General features: G+C 44.6%; 1 protein-coding gene across 1 annotated transcript in view; it reads right to left on the bottom strand.

Moving 5' to 3' along the window:
• The window catches only part of LOC144162800 (uncharacterized), an 85700-nt gene that overhangs the window by 41266 nt on the left and 24547 nt on the right, over positions 1 to 19887 (bottom strand). The window contains exons 6-11 of the mRNA XM_077693461.1: positions 17884 to 18042; positions 17047 to 17199; positions 10296 to 10429; positions 7276 to 7459; positions 7147 to 7217; positions 2750 to 2963 (exon numbers count right to left, since the gene is read on the bottom strand). Coding sequence (XP_077549587.1) covers positions 2750 to 2963; positions 7147 to 7217; positions 7276 to 7459; positions 10296 to 10429; positions 17047 to 17199; positions 17884 to 18042 — 915 coding nt within the window. The remainder of the gene's footprint in view (positions 1 to 2749; positions 2964 to 7146; positions 7218 to 7275; positions 7460 to 10295; positions 10430 to 17046; positions 17200 to 17883; positions 18043 to 19887) is intronic.

The raw sequence follows: 19887 nt of genomic DNA, 5'->3' as shown, positions 1-19887 counted from the left end.
CCCTAGAATATAGTCAATACAGAAAGGCGTCCCAGAGTACTAAACTGTAGAGGCACCCCTTGTTATTGGTAGCATACACAGAAACAGCTTAATTGTAGCTGCTAGCTGGAATGATACCTAATTTTGTATTACCTATCTTATGCAAAGAAATGTAGAGACTACGCGTAAATAGTGAATTGTTAAGATTGCATATCTTAGAAATAAATAAGGTACCTATTGAACAAATAAAACGCACAGCATTGAAACAACTAACACTAAACAAAATAAAGTGTCCCATGGAATGACACAATAATGAGTGCCGTCAATGTATATACGTACCTAGCAGTTGCATAAATTCAATCGGTAAATGTGTAAAAGATAAAAAAGAATATACTAGGTGAAGTGTGGACGTGCACGTCAAAACTCTATGTGATGGTTCGCCAACAAAGATCGAAAGGAATGTTTAATAGGCTCTTTCACTCACACGTGGCTTTTAAACATTCACTCTAAGGAAAGTTTCCGCTCTGACGCGAGCGGCGATATGCATTAGGTTGTGTCGTTGGCTCTTTCACTATTGCTCTTTAGTTTCCGCTCCGACGCGCTCCGAGTTTCCCCTCCGACGCGAGCCGTGATAAGGGTTTTCTCCCGGTGTTAGCCCTTCCGCTCTCACTTGTCTCTTTCGCTCTGACTTTTAAAGCGAAGCTTTACTACTTTCGTCCAGCGATTTTGTGGACAATGCGCAGGGTCACCTTTTCACCGGAGACACAACCCCTGTGACACAACCGTCCCAGCGCATCGCGTGATTCGCCCGGGCCCGCCGACGGCGCTGCGCACAAGGCCCCGTTTTAGTCGTTTTGCGACTTAGCGGCGGCGGCCTCTTTGGGAACGCCCGCTCAGCGGATCGGCAGCCGACAAAAAGCGCCGCCTTCCACGCATGCGCTGCTTGGTCGTCTCGGCATATGTGACTCATTTTACGCCACGTTCACCGTGAAACAGACAAGTCGCGTTCGCTGAGAATGAAAGCGAGGCCGGACCTCCTTCTGTGCGTGTTCCACGGGACCGAACGACGTTGAGCCGTTGTCGACAATAAAGCTACCTCAAAGGTTAAGCAAGCGAAACCAAGACTCAACCAGAATAACCCAAGCTTTTGCTTTGCATATCCAAGGGTAGCTGAGCTGAGCCGCAAACATTTTTTAGGGGAGAGTTTTCCCCCGTGGACGCCATCAAATTTTGGAACCTAGGCATACCCAGCTTAACTTTAAAAAGCATGGATAAACCACAATTTAAGATAATGTCTTCCGGGTTTGCGTTTCCTTTTGATATGTCTGTACTGCTGCTATTCCTCTTCAGACAAAAGAAAAACAAAACTTGAGAGTTGACATAAGCACCAACTTGCAATTTCTCCAACACGGGTATGAAACTACACACACTTTTGCGACTAAATGTGTTTGCTTGCAAATTATTTCTGCCATAAGTATTCTCATGCTACCGGCACTCATCAACTGAAGGTGTCAACTTTCCTCCAAGGATAACTGTTTGGCATCATAGTCAATGTGACCACGCCGTGTCCCCACCACGAAGGGCACAACTTGGTTTTCTGGTTCTCGAACGCAGAACGTAGTCTATGGGGAAAGCTGCCGTGGCCTCAGAACGCAGAAATCAATTTGGCACAATCATCTTGGCCAGATTAGCTGCAGATATAACCGTTACCGCCATAGTAATGAGGCTGAATGATGGCTAAGAAGTTAGAGTAGTGGAGAGAAAATTAGTTACAAAACAGTGAGAAGTTAGGGAGACCAGATTGACTGGCATCGCGAGGGTGTTTAATTTAACTACGATGCTGCGCCCACTAAGATATTGCTGTCGCTTAGCTCGGCGTGACCGGTTATGCAGGCTTAAACAGCCAAAGCACAGTCTGCCAACCAAGTGATATGGCTAATTTGAACGTTCCTTTCTGCCAGCCCTCACTACCGCCGTTTCGTCAGTTTCCGAAGCTACAGTCGAAGTGGAAGGTGATGGGCCAATCAGCGCCCCGAAATCTCGTCGCGGTCGTTTTCCTGAATCCTTCGTTTCAGTTCTTCATGCGTTTGACTGCCCCTTTTCGCGCTCGTACTCACGTTTCCACTTCAACACATTAGCAATTCGAGCGACATTTGCAAGATATATCGATGCAGCAGGTGGCTGCTGGTGCAGCAACGTTAAAAAGCAAAAACAAACGGACAAATAAGCGACAGGACAGCAGTTATAGCCGCCATTCAGCTCATTTTAAAAACTAACAAATTTGTATCGATATGTCGGACATCACAACGGGGCGCGAAAAACGAGTGCTCAAAATACACTGCATCAGAATACAATACGCAATCAACATATAAAAGATCCGTTCTGAATCCTAATGACGCGCTTATATACAATCAATGTAAAAAACAAAGCTTTTACGCTGGTGTTCAATGTTTCACTATGCATCGCTTTTCAGGAAACCTCTGTCCTTGTATATTGTTTGTTCGTTCCAAATACCGACTTCTTTATCGAACGCACGAGTCACGACATGTCAAGGAAATAATAAGCTACGGCAGACTTCGATCCTACATGAAAGTAACTAAGAATAATAAACGCCGCATTGTCTCTTGATAGTCCTGTATTTTGTTTGCATTAAACTTGGCCACTTCGCACAAATAAATGTCTTCTTGTTGTGATGTGTACTGCCTAGGCTTATACAACGCTACGCATAGAACTACGCACATAACACTAGCATGCGAAATAGAAACCTTACCATCCTCCGAGGAGGTTGCGGTGAACTTTGGTGTCCACTCGCTGTACTTGTTGTTAGGCGTCTTCAAACGGAGCTGAATTTCCACTCGTGTGTACGGATTCACTGAAAACCGGTACACGTTCACTCCTGGCGTCGTAGCTCGTTCCACCACATTTCCATTCATTTGAAGGACGATGTTGACATTCCCGCAAAGCCAATATTCCCGAGCCGGGGTCTAAAGCAGTGGGAACGAAAAGAAGCCGAAAAAGAAGGCGCTGTTCTACGCTCGGACGCGCAAATATCGAACATAATAGCACTGTATGCGGGAGTACTTGAAGCCGTGTGCATAGAACTTGGGTACCTCAAATCGCTGATTTCATGGAATTGCCTCAAACTCGCGTCACGCTTTTCTATGCAGATATGCATGCATTATGTATGCATGTATGGATGTGTCCATGTATGCATGCATGTATGCATGCACGTATGTATGTATGTATGTATGTATGTATGTATGTATGTATGTATGTATGTATGTATGTATGTATGTATGTATGTATGTATGTATGTATGTATGTATGTATGTATGTATGTATGTATGTATGTATGTATGTATGAATGTATGCATGCATGTATGTATGTATGCATGCATGCATGTATGTATGTATGTATGCATGCATGTATGTATGCATGCATGCATGTATGCATGTATGTATGTATGTATGTGTGTATGCATGCATGCATGTTTGTGCGTACAGCAGTTTGTGTTGACTTATCAATTATACTACACGATTTTACAATCTTCGAGTTAATCTATGCTGGTTCGCCTGTAGCACTCGCAGACTTGGCAGCGTGTTAAAAGTTCTCTGGTTATTTTAAAAGGGCTTGTGTTATCTAATGCTCAATATTCCTTCAAAATATGTAATTAACAGGACCGGCCTCATTATACTCGTATCAGAAACACTTTAAAAGTACTGAAAGAAAATTCAATACAATAGGATTTATTCTTGATACGAGAGAAGTGTTTGCCACAATAAGAATTGAAACAACCGTTTCATGCTGTCGGACAAAAGTTTACAATGTGCAACTTTAAACTTAGTAAAATGGTATTTTTGTAGCCACGAAGAGAAACTGTAATCTCGCACATTATTGGCCTATGGCGTTTCATATAAGTTTATCGTGTCACCATGGTTGGTAGGTTCATTTATTACCAAAATTATGTACGTGTTTGAGTTTCCACATCTTCTAACATATCCTGACGAGAGCCACATGTTTCACTCCAGACGTTCCCACACAACCATCAAACAGTAATCGGTTTTACGCAATGATTACAAACATGGTTTCAGGAAAAAGCTGGCCCTGAGTGTTAATAAACCGATATATATGATTCCCCTATATTTATGTCATCCTCCCATTGTTGCCCCAGGAAGCCACAAGGGTGTGACTAAGGCATTGGAAGCAACTGTAACAATAAATGATATTACTGAGAAGTTCATATGCGTGTGATTTCAAGAGGCGTCGTCATACAAAGCGGATATCGACAACTCGTGATGGACAAGTGGCTTGCTGCCTGTACTTGGTAACACAATATATTCCCTGTCGTGACAAAAAGCCGAATAGGTAGCTTTTTCCGCAAGGTATCGTGCTGGCTGAATCGATGGTGAAGCGATCTTATTGTTGAAAGGTTCTGCTACATAGAGATGCAATGTATTTAGAACTCGGCCGTACCGGCTCTAGCAAGCGCTCCGCGCCACCTGTCTTCATCGTCGTAGGTTTAGTACGCCGACGGCGTTACCCGCCACTGTCAGTTTAGTTTGCCTATCGTTATTACATCCTGGCGTTAACATTCCAAGCAATTGAACTAGGTCCGTTCACATATTATTACCAACGGTAACCACATGCAAAGCTATTCGAGGTGTAATTTTCACAGCGAAGCCATTGAGTGAATTATTTGGGAATGGTGTACGCAGTTTTAACATTCCTGGGCCATCTCCAGTGACGTTAAACGTACGGAGGGGCGAAGCATGCACTGTATCAGTGCATTCAAAGATTTTAAGTCTCTCTCTTTCCACACGGCGCGCGCTGATTGGACACTGTAGGAGCGCCTCTGAGAGGAGCAATCGCGCGCTTGCTGAAGTGGTGCCGCCATCTATTGCGTGGAGGCACATATGCCCACAAATGTAAACCTATATGGCAGTTGTAAGTCAGCACCGTGGTCGTTGTCTTTTTTTCTCTTGTATTGTATATTCTTTCGCTATTTTTCCCCTTTGAAAGATGGCAACCGGCCTCGGCCACCCCCGCCCCTTCCACCAAGTGCTAAAAACACTCTCCTTCACATGTGCGTTCGTAAAACTTAAGTGGTCATGAATACGGCATGTTTATTGCCCACCGGTTTGGATCGGCAGGACATTCGGTACGACTTTCGATGACTGGGAGGCAGAACTTTAAGAGTTCTACAAATAACTCATGACCTGTTTTCAGGTTTCCGAGCTGCAAGAATACTATTGACGGCTTCTGCATTTCGCCGCCGTAACTGAAATTGCCAAATCCATCATGCAACGAGCCGTTTCTTGTCTCAGACCCGTGCTTGCACTTCTGGCATGAATGCTTCCCATACCATTGCGGCAGGTTAATGAAAAAATCCAAAACCAATCACCATCTATACAAGGCCGCCCGACCTCTGCTCTAGGTCCATGAACAAATATGTTCAAATCACACGTGTACACGCCTGGGACGGAACAATAACAGGCTGTCAGCGCTCTGTTCTATGAACATCACGCTTTAAACACTGGAGGTATTTTTCGGACCAAGGTCAGCCACCATTTCTTCCGTCGCTTGCTCCATTGTTGCGGTGCATCAACAGCACTTTATAACTGACATGTCACGTTAGGAAAGACCACCGTTCTTTAGAAATAGCGGAGGAAATGTATGGTATCTTACACTTCGTTGTTGATGGCATCGAAGACAACACAGATTGGTCCGTTAGCTGGTTACGCTTTATTGCGTGATGCTGATTTCGATCTCCATTCCAGAAACTATTCGTGCATCGACTTCGCGCCCTATGGATGGACTTAACAAAACTTGTTGCTGAGCTAGTTTGTACATATTTAAAGAAAGAAGAAAACGTGGCGAAAAACTAGACGTTGACAAAGTAACGTGGCTCCTGTTTCTGTGTTACCTTGTTTTCTTCGTCCACGTTTAGTTTGCGCCACGTTTTCTTTGTTCTTTAAATATAGATGGACGCCAGTGCGTCCCCACCCACCTCGCATTTTAGAACGACAACCACGGCGAATTTTTAGGCGAAGGTCGTAGATGTTTCATGAAAAGTTTTGAGGTGTATAACCCTTTTCGAAAAATCGGTGGTACAGAAAGTGGGAGCGCGAACAGGGCAGCGCGTCGCTAAAGGGAAACGCCGGTATCCGGGAGAGGTTTTTGAAGAACGGCAAAAGACCTAAAACGTTCCGGACTCATCTGGTATACTCTACCGCATGGGCTTAGTGCGCCATTCCACATTCCTATGGGTGACGATGCACCAGTTCTTAGTCACGAGCAGCAAATACTGAGCAAGTACGCCACGGCGGAAGAGGCTAAAGCAGCTCTAACTACCGCTCGACGTACTACCGTTGCGGGAGCGGCTGTGGATGCAGTGGCCCGACGAAAAGATGAAATTTCAACAGAGAGTTCAACAGCAGGTCAACAGACTAGGCTTTTGCCTTCACATCGTCCCGTAGTACTGAGCATCTTAAGTAACTTCTTCAAGCAAGATTAAGTGTGCTCGATGCGCCTTTAATTACCTCGGTCAACACTGCCTATGTATGTACATTTCATGACACACCCTACTACATCGAGTTTTAACTTCAGTGATGCTAGCGTCTGCGGCGCGCTGACGATCAGCGCCAGCATTTGCCAACAGTTGCCTGCCCTACGTGCAGCCATCGCTGGTGCTGCAGCATTCTCCAATCAATTATGGACTCGATCCTCTGCAGTGAATCTTCCCAAACGTCATTTGCAGCTGATAAGTTCGTTTCTGTTCTTTTGAGTGTTTCGGGTGACAAACAGGCAGGCTGAAATTTAGCGTCCACCAAGCCCTGTGCAGGCTATTGTCATTAAAATCATCGTTTCCCAAGGCTGATATTCGAAGCGAAAGCGAAACGGGCAAGCCCCGCAGTACATGTTCGAAAGATGAACACCATTTTATTGCTTGAGTAGGCGATATGCCGGTTGAGTAGGTTGTGTTACATTAATTATTTGGGCACTTTCGATGGGTAATGTGGTATAACCATCCAGAGTACTCTAGAGCGAAATGCACACAAGTAGAATATTTCCTGAATCCTTGACACCAAGCTTAACCTCAAGAGGTCTCCCTCACCTTGTAGCCAAAATACGGAACACGGAACTACGTAACAAAATACGGAACTTACATGCCACGTGACAACGATTACATTGGTGCTCCGGCTGTCAATATGAACACGTTGAGGTGGTAGCCTCGGGGCTGAAAAAGAAACACTTTTCATTGCAAACAACTCCTTCGGCTTCATTACTCGGCATACCTCCGCATTCGGTTCGAAAGTGTGTAGTTTTGGCATCGTCCTCCCGGTAATTTCCATCCCGATCCACGACCAAGACTCGCACATCGTACGCTTCGTTGCTCCGAAGTCCTGATAGCGGAACCGTGTATTCGTTGTTCGCGAAGAGGGCACTGACTGTCTCGGTCTTCCACATTCCATGCACCTCCTAAATGAGAAGAAGTGTTATAGGCAACCTAATCATAAGCTTAAAACTTTATTCAGACAAAAGTAGTCTGGGGTGGTGAGGCGAGAGACCGAAGGCAAATAGCAGCGGCAAAAGACGGTGACCTGCTATCACTGATGCAACAAATGGATGCAATAATAACATGAAAAACACTGTATTTCTGATTGTATGCCATCTATGAGCTGCAAAATGCCGCAGATTGACGTCGTCATGATATTCGTGCAAATTGAATTTCGAAGAAGTGTTTCGATGAGGGTAACGAGCAAGCCATGGCCTCCAATTTTCGTGTGTCAAGCGAATGCTGAACCTATCGTGTTCCCTCTGGTTTCCCAGCTCCTGCTCTCAGTCTAAGTTGTTTGATGAATAATGTTTAAAGTGTCCTCTGTGTTACGTCTGACTGGGCAGTAAAGGCAGCTGCTCCCGCTTTTGACTTGGCGCTCCGGGAAATATCTCTATAATGTAGACAAAATGAACATGTTCTACTTTTGGGAGAAACTGGCAGAATTCTGCAGAAAGAATTCTTCAGCGTAAAAAAATCCCGGACCATCTCCACTTCCTTGAAACCTCAAGAGGGGCGAAGCAAGCAGTGTCTAGGTGTATTCAAATATTTAGGTCTCTCTCCTGACAAACGGCACCCGCTGATTGGGCGCCGGAGAAGCGCCGGTGGGAGGAGCAATCGCCCACTTGCTGCGGCGGTGGCGCCGTCTCTTGCGTTGAGCCGAATTTAAGCAATTTGCATGCCCCATCTGCCCCAGTTTGGGGTAGTGGCAGGGGTCAACGCAAGCGCAGTGCCCATAGGCATTCGCCCCTTGTGCTCACTCTCGAACAGGCTAGAAAGCCGGCATCGCGATTTTAATACCATATCTGCGGTTGTGCAGCCTTCGGAGGCGGCGCAGTTCTTTTTCTTGGTATTTTATGATATTGTCACCAAGCCTAGCTCAAACTTAAACTGCTCCTCTGGTAATAAATTATGCCATTTTTTTTGTTTTAAACATCGTGAGGTACGAAACATCCTCCGCTTGTAGAAAGTGTTCAGTACAGCCATGTAAACGGGTATAAAATACCTCCAAATTTGGAAGTTTTTACACCCTTTGTCTGAGTTGGCGGTCTTTCACACTGCTTTTCTTAGTTTCCAAAACCCTCATTTGCTGTTTTACTCGCTTGTGGGAAAAAGGGTGTTGAAATAGTAAACACCCTTCTTGGTAAGGGCTGGAATGGTGTTGAATAGCTGGTTGGTATTTCATGAAATTCCAAGACTTCTTGAACATGATCACTGCCGCACGACCACAACGTTTTTGCAACTCTGCGTGCGTCAGTGACTTGTATTCTCACACTAAAATGCATAATTCCAAAATTTGCGCAAAAATATCTGATCTGCGCGACAAGCCCACCGACTTTATCAGAACACTTTCTTCTGCTGTCTATAATATATCAAGAACAGGTGTATTTCTAGGTAGGTACGTATTCGCTGTCCACACGCAGCCTGTTGACTTGTGCATATTGAGTGTGTCTGTATGTCATGCTCCGCGCGTAGCCGTCACAATTGTCACGCGTAGCTGCACTGCCCACACCCTTTTTTTAGGGTGTTCACAATCACACCCTTTTTTCATCCCTAAACCCTTTTCTAGCCAGAAAACCCTTTGTAGGTCTGCGCCAAGGGACCTGATTTTTTTCACTCTTTTCAACCGAAAAGGGTGTAAAATGTTGAGCGTTAAGTTAGCCAGCGAGTGTAACTCCCTCCCTGTCTCCTCAGCCACTTGTACATGGCAAGGCCTGTCGCGTAAGATTTCCAAATCGGCTGATTTTGCAAAGGCATAAAAGTATCTAGGACTTACTGGAGATGACGGCCGAGTAAATTCAGTTCTTTGTTCAGTGTCTCAGTAAAGAAGAAATATCACAGAGACATCCCAAAAGTGAAGTCTTGTACCTTTCATGCCTTTAAGGTTTCATAAGAGACCTCACAAAAGTGATTTCATTTAGCTTTCATGCAAAAGAAACAAATCCGATGTTGACAGTAGAGTCGCTAGCACGGAACCTTGCAGCAGCCCGTGATTTCACTTAAACTGGCCGACAGGCTTCGCGTCCACTCTTACTGAAAATGTCCTTGATCACAGGAAGGAGTGTACCACTTTGGATGGATGAGGTGAAACCACCAAAGACTCCATGTTTCTGAGTATTGTACTCTGATCCACGTTGTCATAGTATTGGAAATTTACCAGGTGTCTGTGGGGTGAAACATGCAAGATATCGTCAGCCAGAATAGACAGGCCATCCTGTGTACCGAGGCGGGGTCCGAAGCCAGTCGGAGTGGGATGGCATCTTCTTATGCTCAAACAACCAGGCCAATCGACCCCCACCCGCTCAAATATCTTGCGTATTGTATATGGCAAGAAAATGGGTCAAATGCGGTTTCCCCGGCTTTAGGATATACACTACCAGGGAGTGTTGGCACTCGGTCCGAAGGACACCCTTAGCCCATAAGTTGTTCAACGAATAGAGCAGTGCTTCCAAGGCGTCCCTTGCCGAGTTCTGGCCAATGTCATACCAGATCTCACCATACCCCGAAGAAAAGTGCGGTTTTGATTCTTCAATGGCCACGATGAGCACGGCCTTGTAATGGTGCAGTTACACCACGGACGTAACCCACATCAGAAGATAAGGGGTGGCCGAATTGTTTTCTTTTAGAAAACTTTTATTAGGTCAATACGCTTTCATGAAATTGCCGCGCACGTTTAGAAACAAATCTATTATCACTATCAGAAAAACACGTAACCGTTATCCATCAAATCTCTATAGCAGAAACTAGTACAAAGCATACCTTATACTGGACCAGGTATCTGACTGGAGTTCCCATGCCTGCTTCCCTCGTTGAGCTCCATTGACCAAAGTGAACATGTGCGCCTTGATCGGTTATTTTGGTGACCGAAGGCCCGTTGTTGAAGATGGGGTAACCTTGAATACGATTTAGACATCCAGGAACACAGAGGGAAAAATGACTCCATCCTTGATTATCGATATAATTTTTTATCCGCAGCGTATGTTAGCAAAAAGCATGTTTTTTCGCTGTGATAGCTTGGCTCCTCTACCAAAATCGTTTCTACGGTAACAGAATGAATCATCCCCAAGTACGCAACAGGCAATGGGTTTCAAAATACTACTAGTACAGTTTGCATAGCCCGTGCACATCAACATTCTTACGCGCAAAGCAGGCGTCCGAGATACTTTAACTAGAACATAAAAACAAAAACAAAAACACCAGTGCTCTTTATATGCGTCTATGTGTTTGACTGCTTTTTGCTCCAACAAACAAAACACACCATAAAAATTGCGTTTCTCATATACAACGTATTTCGCTCCTTCAGCTTCAAATATTGGTGAAAGACAAGTGTTGGGTGTATTCACTAAAAACGGGAGAGGCGTGTCTAGTGGACATCTGTAATTTTTACCGAAATTATATACATACCCTTTTGTGCACAGGACAAGCCATCCATGAAGTTAGCTTATCTGACTTAGCTGAGAAGAAACATGTCTGAAAACGCATCTAAACCTAGTAGGCAAAACAAATTATGCCTACTCGAAAAAGATCCCCAAAGCCGCCTGGGGTAACAGGTGCCTTTGTAGAGTCATGCGAAATTGGAAACTTTTACGGCTGTAAAACGCACAATATTGCTGCTAATTCCGCAGAGATTTTTAGCGATGACTTTGCATACCGCCTAATGAGTTCAGATATTTATTTTGTATTTTCAGTTAGAAAGTTTTTAAAAAATTGCACACTTCAAGCTTTTTCAAAAATTGCCAAAATGTCGGCCACTGTTTCTCGGTATCTAGACAAAATAGAGAGTTCATGTTTTTTAGTATTATTTCTCTATGTGTTTAAATTCTTCGTGCCATTTTCAGTTTATGTAGACAAAGTGGGTCCTTATGAAAAATGCGCTGAATTGCTGGTCAGTCGCTCCTTTTGGTCTACTCTGAAAGCCGCAATAACAAAACGGTCACCTTCAGTTTTCTTTTTCAAACTTTTCCTAATTGAAGCCGACATTGATCTATATAACACTATTGAAAAAGAATGTTCCAATATTTTGTTGGTTTTGTAGCCATAATCACTAAATGTGATTTAGTTATTTAGTATCTCCCCGCACAGTAATGCGTTGTAGTAAAGGGGTCTGTAGCAAATGTTTGACTACAACGTAAGGCGAGAAATGGCCTGTACACCTAAAAATTATTACATTAAAGTGGAGTTGACCATGCTTTCTCGAACTTCACCGTGAATAAAGAGCGCATTTCCTGAATATGATGTAAAAGTTCTTGCTCTCAAGTGCGCTGGTGGCTTATCCTACTGGTTGTGGCCAACCACGCAACACCGAAGCTGCCCTAAGACCGCTGAGCTTAAAATGAATAAAGAAATAATCACGTTTGGTAACACACAACACTAATGAGGAGCGACAACTATTTGCTGAATTACACGAGACGGCCAATCATCCTTCAGTTCGCGCTACAGGCATTTCCTTTGCCAGATCGGGAACTCACGCTCGATTCTTACTGTGGTTCTCGAAACCGGTATACAATCGTGTCTTCACTGCAACCTTGAGTCCACGTCAACCTGAAGTCCTCTGTGGCTCCATACACTGTTGCAAGGGTTATTAGCACCGACCAGGTCTGACAGTCTTAGCAGGTAACAGCACTTTTTGTGCGAGTCTCAAACCCACCGCGGTGGCTCAGTGGCTAAGGCGTTGTGCTGCTGAGCCCGAGTACGCGGGTTCGATTCCCGACCACGGCGGATGCTTTTCTGATGGAGGCAAAAAGCAAAAACGTCCGTGTGTACGAGATTTCGGCGCACGTTAAAGATCCCCAGGGGTTCAGAATTAATCCGGAGCCCTCCACTACGGCGCGCCTCATCACCTGGGTTGCGTGGGCGCGTTAAACCATACGATCAATCAATCAAACAATTATGCGGGTCCTAGGCGTCAAATGCATGCTTCATGATCTTCTTCCGTCGCTATACTGATGTTGGGGCATCGGCTGTGGTGCAATTAAACCACTGCGGTGCAATTAGTCTGCACCTAATTTTTTTTTCATGAAAATTTTATGACGTCCTCGCCTGGCCTCGAAACTTCAGGAACGTTTTTTCCATTTGGCGGTGGATTAAAGCTCACATTTCTTAACTCTGAAAATACCTCTTCAGCTTCACAACAGCTAAATGCGAAGAAGCAAACAAATTCCTCGGATGCCGACGTGTCTGAAGAATCCACAGTCAGTTCCTTAAAGGACAGAACCTGCTCTCGCTCACTAAGTCCGTATCTCGGTAGTGGTTACTTCATTTAAGGACGCACCGCTTCAACACGACAGTGTGCAGATCTCTAAGAATGCGGAAGTTCCTTTGATATGCTTTTTTTTCGTTTTGCCCTTTTAAATAGTCGGTGTGAAATATTAGCTTTTCAGTATACTTCCCATGGGCCCTAGAAACCACTGAGGAGTCGTTGACTTTCCTCAATAGCCATGGCTGCGATCACGCATAAACTGTTCACAGCTGGAAAAGGTTCTTGAAAATTCGTTGTGTTATGTATGACTGCACCCATAATCACGATTATTTCTTGTTGGAACAGGTGCTTTTAGTTTTTCCGCGATACAGGAGGATCACATCTGGCTGAAACGAAGCAGGTAGAAAAGCGAGCGCCCTTTATATTTGTCGCTTTCAACCGGAACACTTCCCCCATTTCCACCGAACGCTTCGTCAAGATGGACTTGAACATATAGGCGTAGCGCAGACTCGACACGGACAGAAGAAGAAACCAGACAGAATACAGCGTTTTCGTTTGTCCATTTTTTTTTCTCTTGTCCGTGTCAAGTTACAAGATGTTCAGCAACCACTCCCAACTAGTACAACTGCTGATCTTATGAAGGTGGACTGCGTTGGCGCATAGCTGAAACACAGTAATCTCTTTCCGGAGGTCTGAAGTAATATTAATATTTCTGCTAATCTGTGTACCCCGTGTCTACGCACAGAAGTGTGCCGACACGGGGCGCATACAAAAACAGCGAGAAGTGCCATAACCCTGTAATGCCCAATGTATCATGTAAGATAAGCCATCTTTCGGATTTTTTTTACTCGCACCTTGTCCTTTCGACCGCAAAGAAATGCCCACTGTATCTTTATGATACCTCCTAAGCTTTTTTCAAAAATCTATAGCTCGACAACTGGCCGCATGTAGTACCAAAGACCGTTTAAAGATGGGTTCCTCCATCGTAAGCGCGTCCGGCGGCTCTGCACCTACTTTCAATGGGTGTATGATACACTTTTTTCCGGGGCATATGATACATTATATACCTACTTTATATGCAGGTATACATATGCCTACATATAAATGGGTATATGCTATATTATATACCTACAATATTTACGTAGGTATATATATATACTTACTTTTTTTGCGTTTATGATACATTGTTATTTTATAACCCTGGGAGGAAATAATTTTTTATCCGCATTTCTTTATTGTTTTATCGTTTGAGGCGCAAACTATATTAGAATAAAGCGTTAGAATACTTGTCTATTGTTTTCCTTATTTGGGCATAACAGGGTTAAGAGATGCATCCATCAAATGCGAGTGCGATAGCTTGAGGAATGCCCTTGGAAAGTATTTCTGCAACATGTTAAAATGCAGCATACCTTATTCACGGTCAGTTTCAAGCAAGCGCGGTCGCCTCGAATTTACTTTCATGATTTTTTTAACTCTACCGGCCATTTTTTCTCCTTACGTTGTACTCTGAAAGTTGCTACAGACCACTCTGCTATACCCCTGTAATACTGCCAAATATCATAATTAGTGTTTTTCGGCTACAAAACCATGAACACAGTGCAACAGGGGTCTGTCTCAAGCTTGTGATAGCGAACAACTTCGGCTTCAATTTGTGGAAGTTTGAAAAATATCGAAGATGGGCTTTTTTTATAGGGGCTTTAGGCGGACCAATATTTGCAACTGACCTGCAATCCCCGCGTTTTATCCCAATGACCCACGTTTTATACATTAACTAAAAATGGCACGAAAAATATAAACAGATGAAGGAATAATACTTTAAAAATTGCACTCCCTAGCTTGTGTAGACGCACAGAAACAGGTTCCAACATTTTGGCAATTGTGAAGGGTGTAATTTTGTTATAAAAAGAAATTTACTTGAAAACATAAAATAAGTATCAGAACTCATTTCAGAGTATGCAAAGTCTCGGCAGAAACAATTTTGCGGCAATAGCTGCAACAATTTGTGTTTTACAGCTGTAAACGTTTCGAATTTCGTGCGACACGTTCACCCAACCTAGCCTGATTTCGGACTTTTTTTTCTGCCAGTCAAAATTGTTTTTTTGGAAAAGTGACTTCAGATATGTTTTCCCCTCTGTCCAATGAGGTACATATAAAATTTTCTTCAAAATGATGGATCCCGACCGGACACGCCTGTCGCATATCTCGTGAAACACCCTCGAGCTGCTGCCATGTAAATGCATCCCCCTCTTCCCCTCTAAACCCTCAAGATCTTCTCCTCCTTTCTCACACCTCGCTTGAAGAGTTCAGTAAACGTTTGTTCAATTCAATTCAATTTTCTGACATTAGCCCCAAATAAACACACGCACACGTAAATAAAAGAGGGCGGAACCGTACACTTCTCGTGGTAACAGTAAAAGGCATTTTGTGATGCGTGTGAACACTATTATTGTTTGGTTGCTTGAAGTACAACAAATTTAGGGCAATTTACGAGGTTCTTGGTTTGTGATTTTGCCACAAAGTAGATTAAACAGTCGTTACAGGGAAATTGCTTTAATTCAAGTTTTCCACGGACCTTACTGAAGGTCAGGGAGAGCAAACATTTCCCGCTTTTAACGAAATACCCCTCACAACAACATCGGTTGCCTGCTTTGAAGACTTCGTGCTGGCGAAGGTTTACTGTACATCAAAAGTGTCACAAACCCCGCGATTTGGACAAGTTCACTGCGGAGGCTCCCCGACGTATCTGTAAGTCTTAAAAAGCACTTTGTGAAAAAAGAGCGGATGTAAAACGTAGGCTTCATTAATGCCGAACTACGAAAACTCGGATGGTATAAAACTGCGTTGGAAACCGTCATTGTCGTCATTCGAGGCGGACAGTCGCGGACGCCTGGTGCTACCATTGCATTGTCTTCAATTTGGGGTCCTCAAGCACTAGACATTACAAGTGAGCTAATTTTTATTCCGACTTCGTCGGCTTAGGAGTCCACTCATCCGCACCCCCGTCACAACAGCGATTTTCTCCGGCAGAGTGCTCAATGATAGATGAGTATTCCAATAGCACTCGCTTGACAAGCGGCTCAGCATCATTGAGGTTAGCCTAAAGAGCTGTCTGCTCGTCAAAAAACCCTTTTTAATGGTAGGTTCAGTGCATTTGCACTAAAGCACTTTTTCTCTCGCACCAGCTTTTAGCTTGTGGAATATTTATCACAAATCGTAGTTTCCTAAATCGTTTTTTAAAAAATATATTTTTATATTTATATTCAATAAATGTTTAGAATGCATATTTATCCCTATATATATCCTATGTTTATCTTAATTTATAAATCGTAAGCACGAAAACAAACACGGCCTAAAATACCAGCTGCCTCTTTAAATTTCATGGAACTGTAAAACATATCACGGGGCATCTCCACTAACATGAATCCTGGCAATGGACAAAGCATGCACTCAGTGGCTAAGGCGTTGCGCTGCTGAGCACGAGGTCGCGGGTTCGAATCCCGGTCGCGGCGGCCGCGTTTCTGATGAAGGCGAAAAGTAAAAACGCCTGTGTTTAAGGAATTCCAGCGCACGTTAAATAACCCCAGGTGGTCCAAATTAGTCCGGAGCCCTCTACTACGGCGCGCCTTATCGCCTGCGCTGCGTCGGCGCGTTAAGCCCTACAATCAACCAATTGGCTGTGGGTATACAAATGAACACATCATGCGGTATATAAGTGTATGAAAAATTGTCTCTTTTGCCACACGGCACGCGCTGATTGGGCGCCGAAGAATCGCCGGTTAGAGGAGAAATGCGCGCTACCTGAGGCGGTGGCGCCCTCTCTTGCGTTGAACCAAATTCACGCAATTTGCATGCCCCATCTGCCCCAGTTTGGAGTAGTGCCAAGGGTCGAAGCGAGCGCGTAGCAATGCCCGCGCCTCGCCCTGGCGGCTCGACCTCGGTGATAAAAGGTGATGATGCCTTTTGTTTTTATTTGACCGACCACCCGACCCGTACACTTAACTCCAAGAGCCGGCGAGTACCTGAGTGCAACACAAAGTATAACCCGCCTGCAAACAGCCTCTGCTGGTGCTTTACGATATCTGAAGTGGACAACGAGCGTTCCACAAATCTTTAAATCATCTTAGTTTATTTTGAACAGGTTTTAATCATTAAGCACTTTTCTTTTAGTGGGCGTCACATTCTAGCGCAAGGCTTTCGAAAATGAGTGTCCGGGTGGTTTAGTAACATGACTACATGAGACCACGACGACAGGAGACGCCGACAGCCCGAGCACCTAAGGGGTTTGGCCCCTAAAAGAGAATGAATTCTTACTTTTGTCACAAAAAGGCGCGTCCCTCCACCCTCGCCGACACTTTCCGCCGTCACGGAGACATGTGCCAGTGAAGATGTCACAATGCGGTTCCGTCTCGCAGTGGCATACCCGGCTTTGCTTGCAATCAGCGCCGTAGCGATGCGGCGGACAGCCTGAAATGGTCGACATGTAAGAGCTACTGATCGTTGAGATTCTGCGACGGCTATTTCACCAATAGCTAGACTTAAATTATTATGCGCTTCGGAGAATACGGATAAAATTGTTATACTTCGGTGAAAGGTTTAGCTCGGTTAGACACATCTGGGACATTTGTAACAGTACTCTCTTGCAGCGATTTATTTTGACACAAAGCTACGATCAACCTCACAGAAATTGGCACAAATACCCTGCAAAAAGTTTCTGAAAATTCCAGAAAACGAGAAAAGGCAGGCCTACAAGTGTCAGAAAACAGTGTTAGAGCGTTGAAAATCCAACAAAGGCTTTATTACTCAATGGCTGGATTTTAGCTACCCGTCGAGTGAGCGTAGGACAGTGAGGTAACTTATTCTCTCCTTTTCTCAGTGGCAATTTTCTGGGACCTCATTCATAACCTGACGACAACACTGCGGCGTACACGCTCTCCGTCGGCGTGTTTGCATTGTGTTGCCTTTTGAAGCAATCAGTACAATGCTCTCAGCAAAACCAAATGGCGGCAATTTTAAAACCTGTAGCGCAGCCTAATATGTTAAAATCTTTGAGTTAACATAATTGCACTTGAATGATTTCAGCAACCACAATTTATGCAATTAAACGCCCCATAGTTCACAAGAAAATTCTTGGAAGTCTTGCCCACTCACTTCTATTGCAAAATGGACCGTGAAAGCCGGTTCCACAGGAACAGCCGTAGGGGTCCGGCAGGCATATAAGAATACCAATGCAGGACTTCACGCTCCTCACCGGGTTGGTACTTGAACATTTGTGTGTACAATTCCTCCCAAAGCGGTCGTCACCACATGCTGAAAAACACAATACAGCAGCTTAATGCATTGGATATACGCAGTCAAATCATGTGTAGTCAAAACCGGCCCTATACACCAGCCCCTACCATTGTCTTCAACTGTTTTTACTCTTCACCTTATTGAGCGATTTTACTGTTAACATCTTCACTGCTCATACATAACCACTGATTTGGCCCTGTTTGCCCTAGTTCGCCTCGCGCCATAAAACTCCAACCATCATCATCATCATTTCACATCCTAAGGAAGAAGTTCGGAGTAGAGGAATGCACTTGCGAAAAAAAATTTGCCGTTTCTCGACCTCCTCTGTGCAAATTACGGTGGAAAGTGAGAGAATGTGCTTTATGATTGCGTACTTGGGATGTCGCGGTGGGCAGTATCTCTTAGTTTTTTTTAAGTTTTTTGGTTCTGTGATCCGCGATATTAAGCGCGTAACTACTGTGCACTATTGTGACTGATGAACGCTCTACGTGCACAAGACGTAAGACGAGATGCCTCTCTGCTACGCGCCTGCACCCAACCTGTGTTCACCGTTTGTTACAAGATGCGGTACACATGGTCGTTGCACCAGCCAGACGTGGTGCATTCGCAACACCATCGCACCTGGCACGTGTCGATCATTGTAATAGACAATGCTGGGTGCTGGAGCGCCTTCATAACACGCACGCGCCAACTGACTGACGATACGCAAATGTCCGACACGGTGTTCCCGCTACCAGCACCACAATCATTCAACTTTGCAGGCTACTTTCTTCTTCGGATCCTATCTTGCCACCCCGAGCTGTCTTGCACTGCACATACCTCCTAGAATATCACAGAGTTGCCCACTGCACCACTTTGCAGAGTGTACTGACAGGCCTACACCCTCAATAGAAAAGGTCGTAAAATGGTAGAAGCGGCTGTGTTGACTAACGCCTTACTATTCTTACTTCCCGGGGGTACGGTACGTAGGCTTTGCCTGTAGCAACTCCATGCTTAGGAAATTAACTGGGTGTAGGAAGTAGTATGCACTAGATTAAGGTCGTCCTTATGACTCGGTAATGCATGGCCAGTTGTAAACGCGTGTACCTCACCAGAGTGTTATTGCTGGGACTTTACTAGTGAATTTAGTGCTGCTTACTGCCTGCTTGAGTTAGTAGGCCTCAGTACTGCTGCATTTACTACCCCGAGTTATTAAGTACCTATTGTTCACTGGAACAAGTAACTTGTTAGTGTTCTGTTAGTGAATGCCCCGACTTTTTTTAAGAGTGTATATTTGATTTCCATAGCCGGCGTTACAGTGATGTAGCGTACTCACAGTTCAGCTGAACGCTTCTGCTCGGCGTCACGTACGTAGTGGTACGGCGATCCGGAACTACCTGAGCGCGCCTGTTTGGTATCCTAAACCGGAGCACCTCTTCATATTGACGGCTATCTAGCCTGTAGCGAAGAGCGCAGAGTACAGCACATCGCCCACTCGTCTTTGGCCATTATACCACGGTTGGATGACACATCCGCTGCGCGCGTCTTTTAATTGCTAGTGTAATACCAGCAATGATTCTTCATTCACGTGTTGGCTACCTCAACACCCATTTATTTGTGCTACTCAGCCCATAGCCGCGGCGTGGATTCCTGGCCGTAGCGGCCCCTTTTCTGGCGGAGGCGAAAAGCAAAAACCCCCGTCTGTTCGAGATTTCGGCGCACGTTAGAGATCCCCACGCGGTCAAAATTAATCCGGAGCCCTTCACTACGCCGCGCCTAATCACCTGCGTTGCGTCACCGCGTTAACACCTGCAATGAATGAATGAATGAATGAATGAATGAATGAATGAATCAATCAATCAATCAATCAATCAATCAATCAAT

This window comes from Haemaphysalis longicornis, unplaced genomic scaffold (assembly GCF_048455015.1).
Source record: "Haemaphysalis longicornis isolate Haplotype H1 unplaced genomic scaffold, Haemaphysalis longicornis Haplotype H1 scaffold_12, whole genome shotgun sequence".
Taxonomy (NCBI): Eukaryota; Metazoa; Arthropoda; class Arachnida; order Ixodida; family Ixodidae; genus Haemaphysalis; species Haemaphysalis longicornis.
Note: the sequence above shows the minus strand (reverse complement) of the source record. Positions and strands in the feature narration are given on the sequence as shown.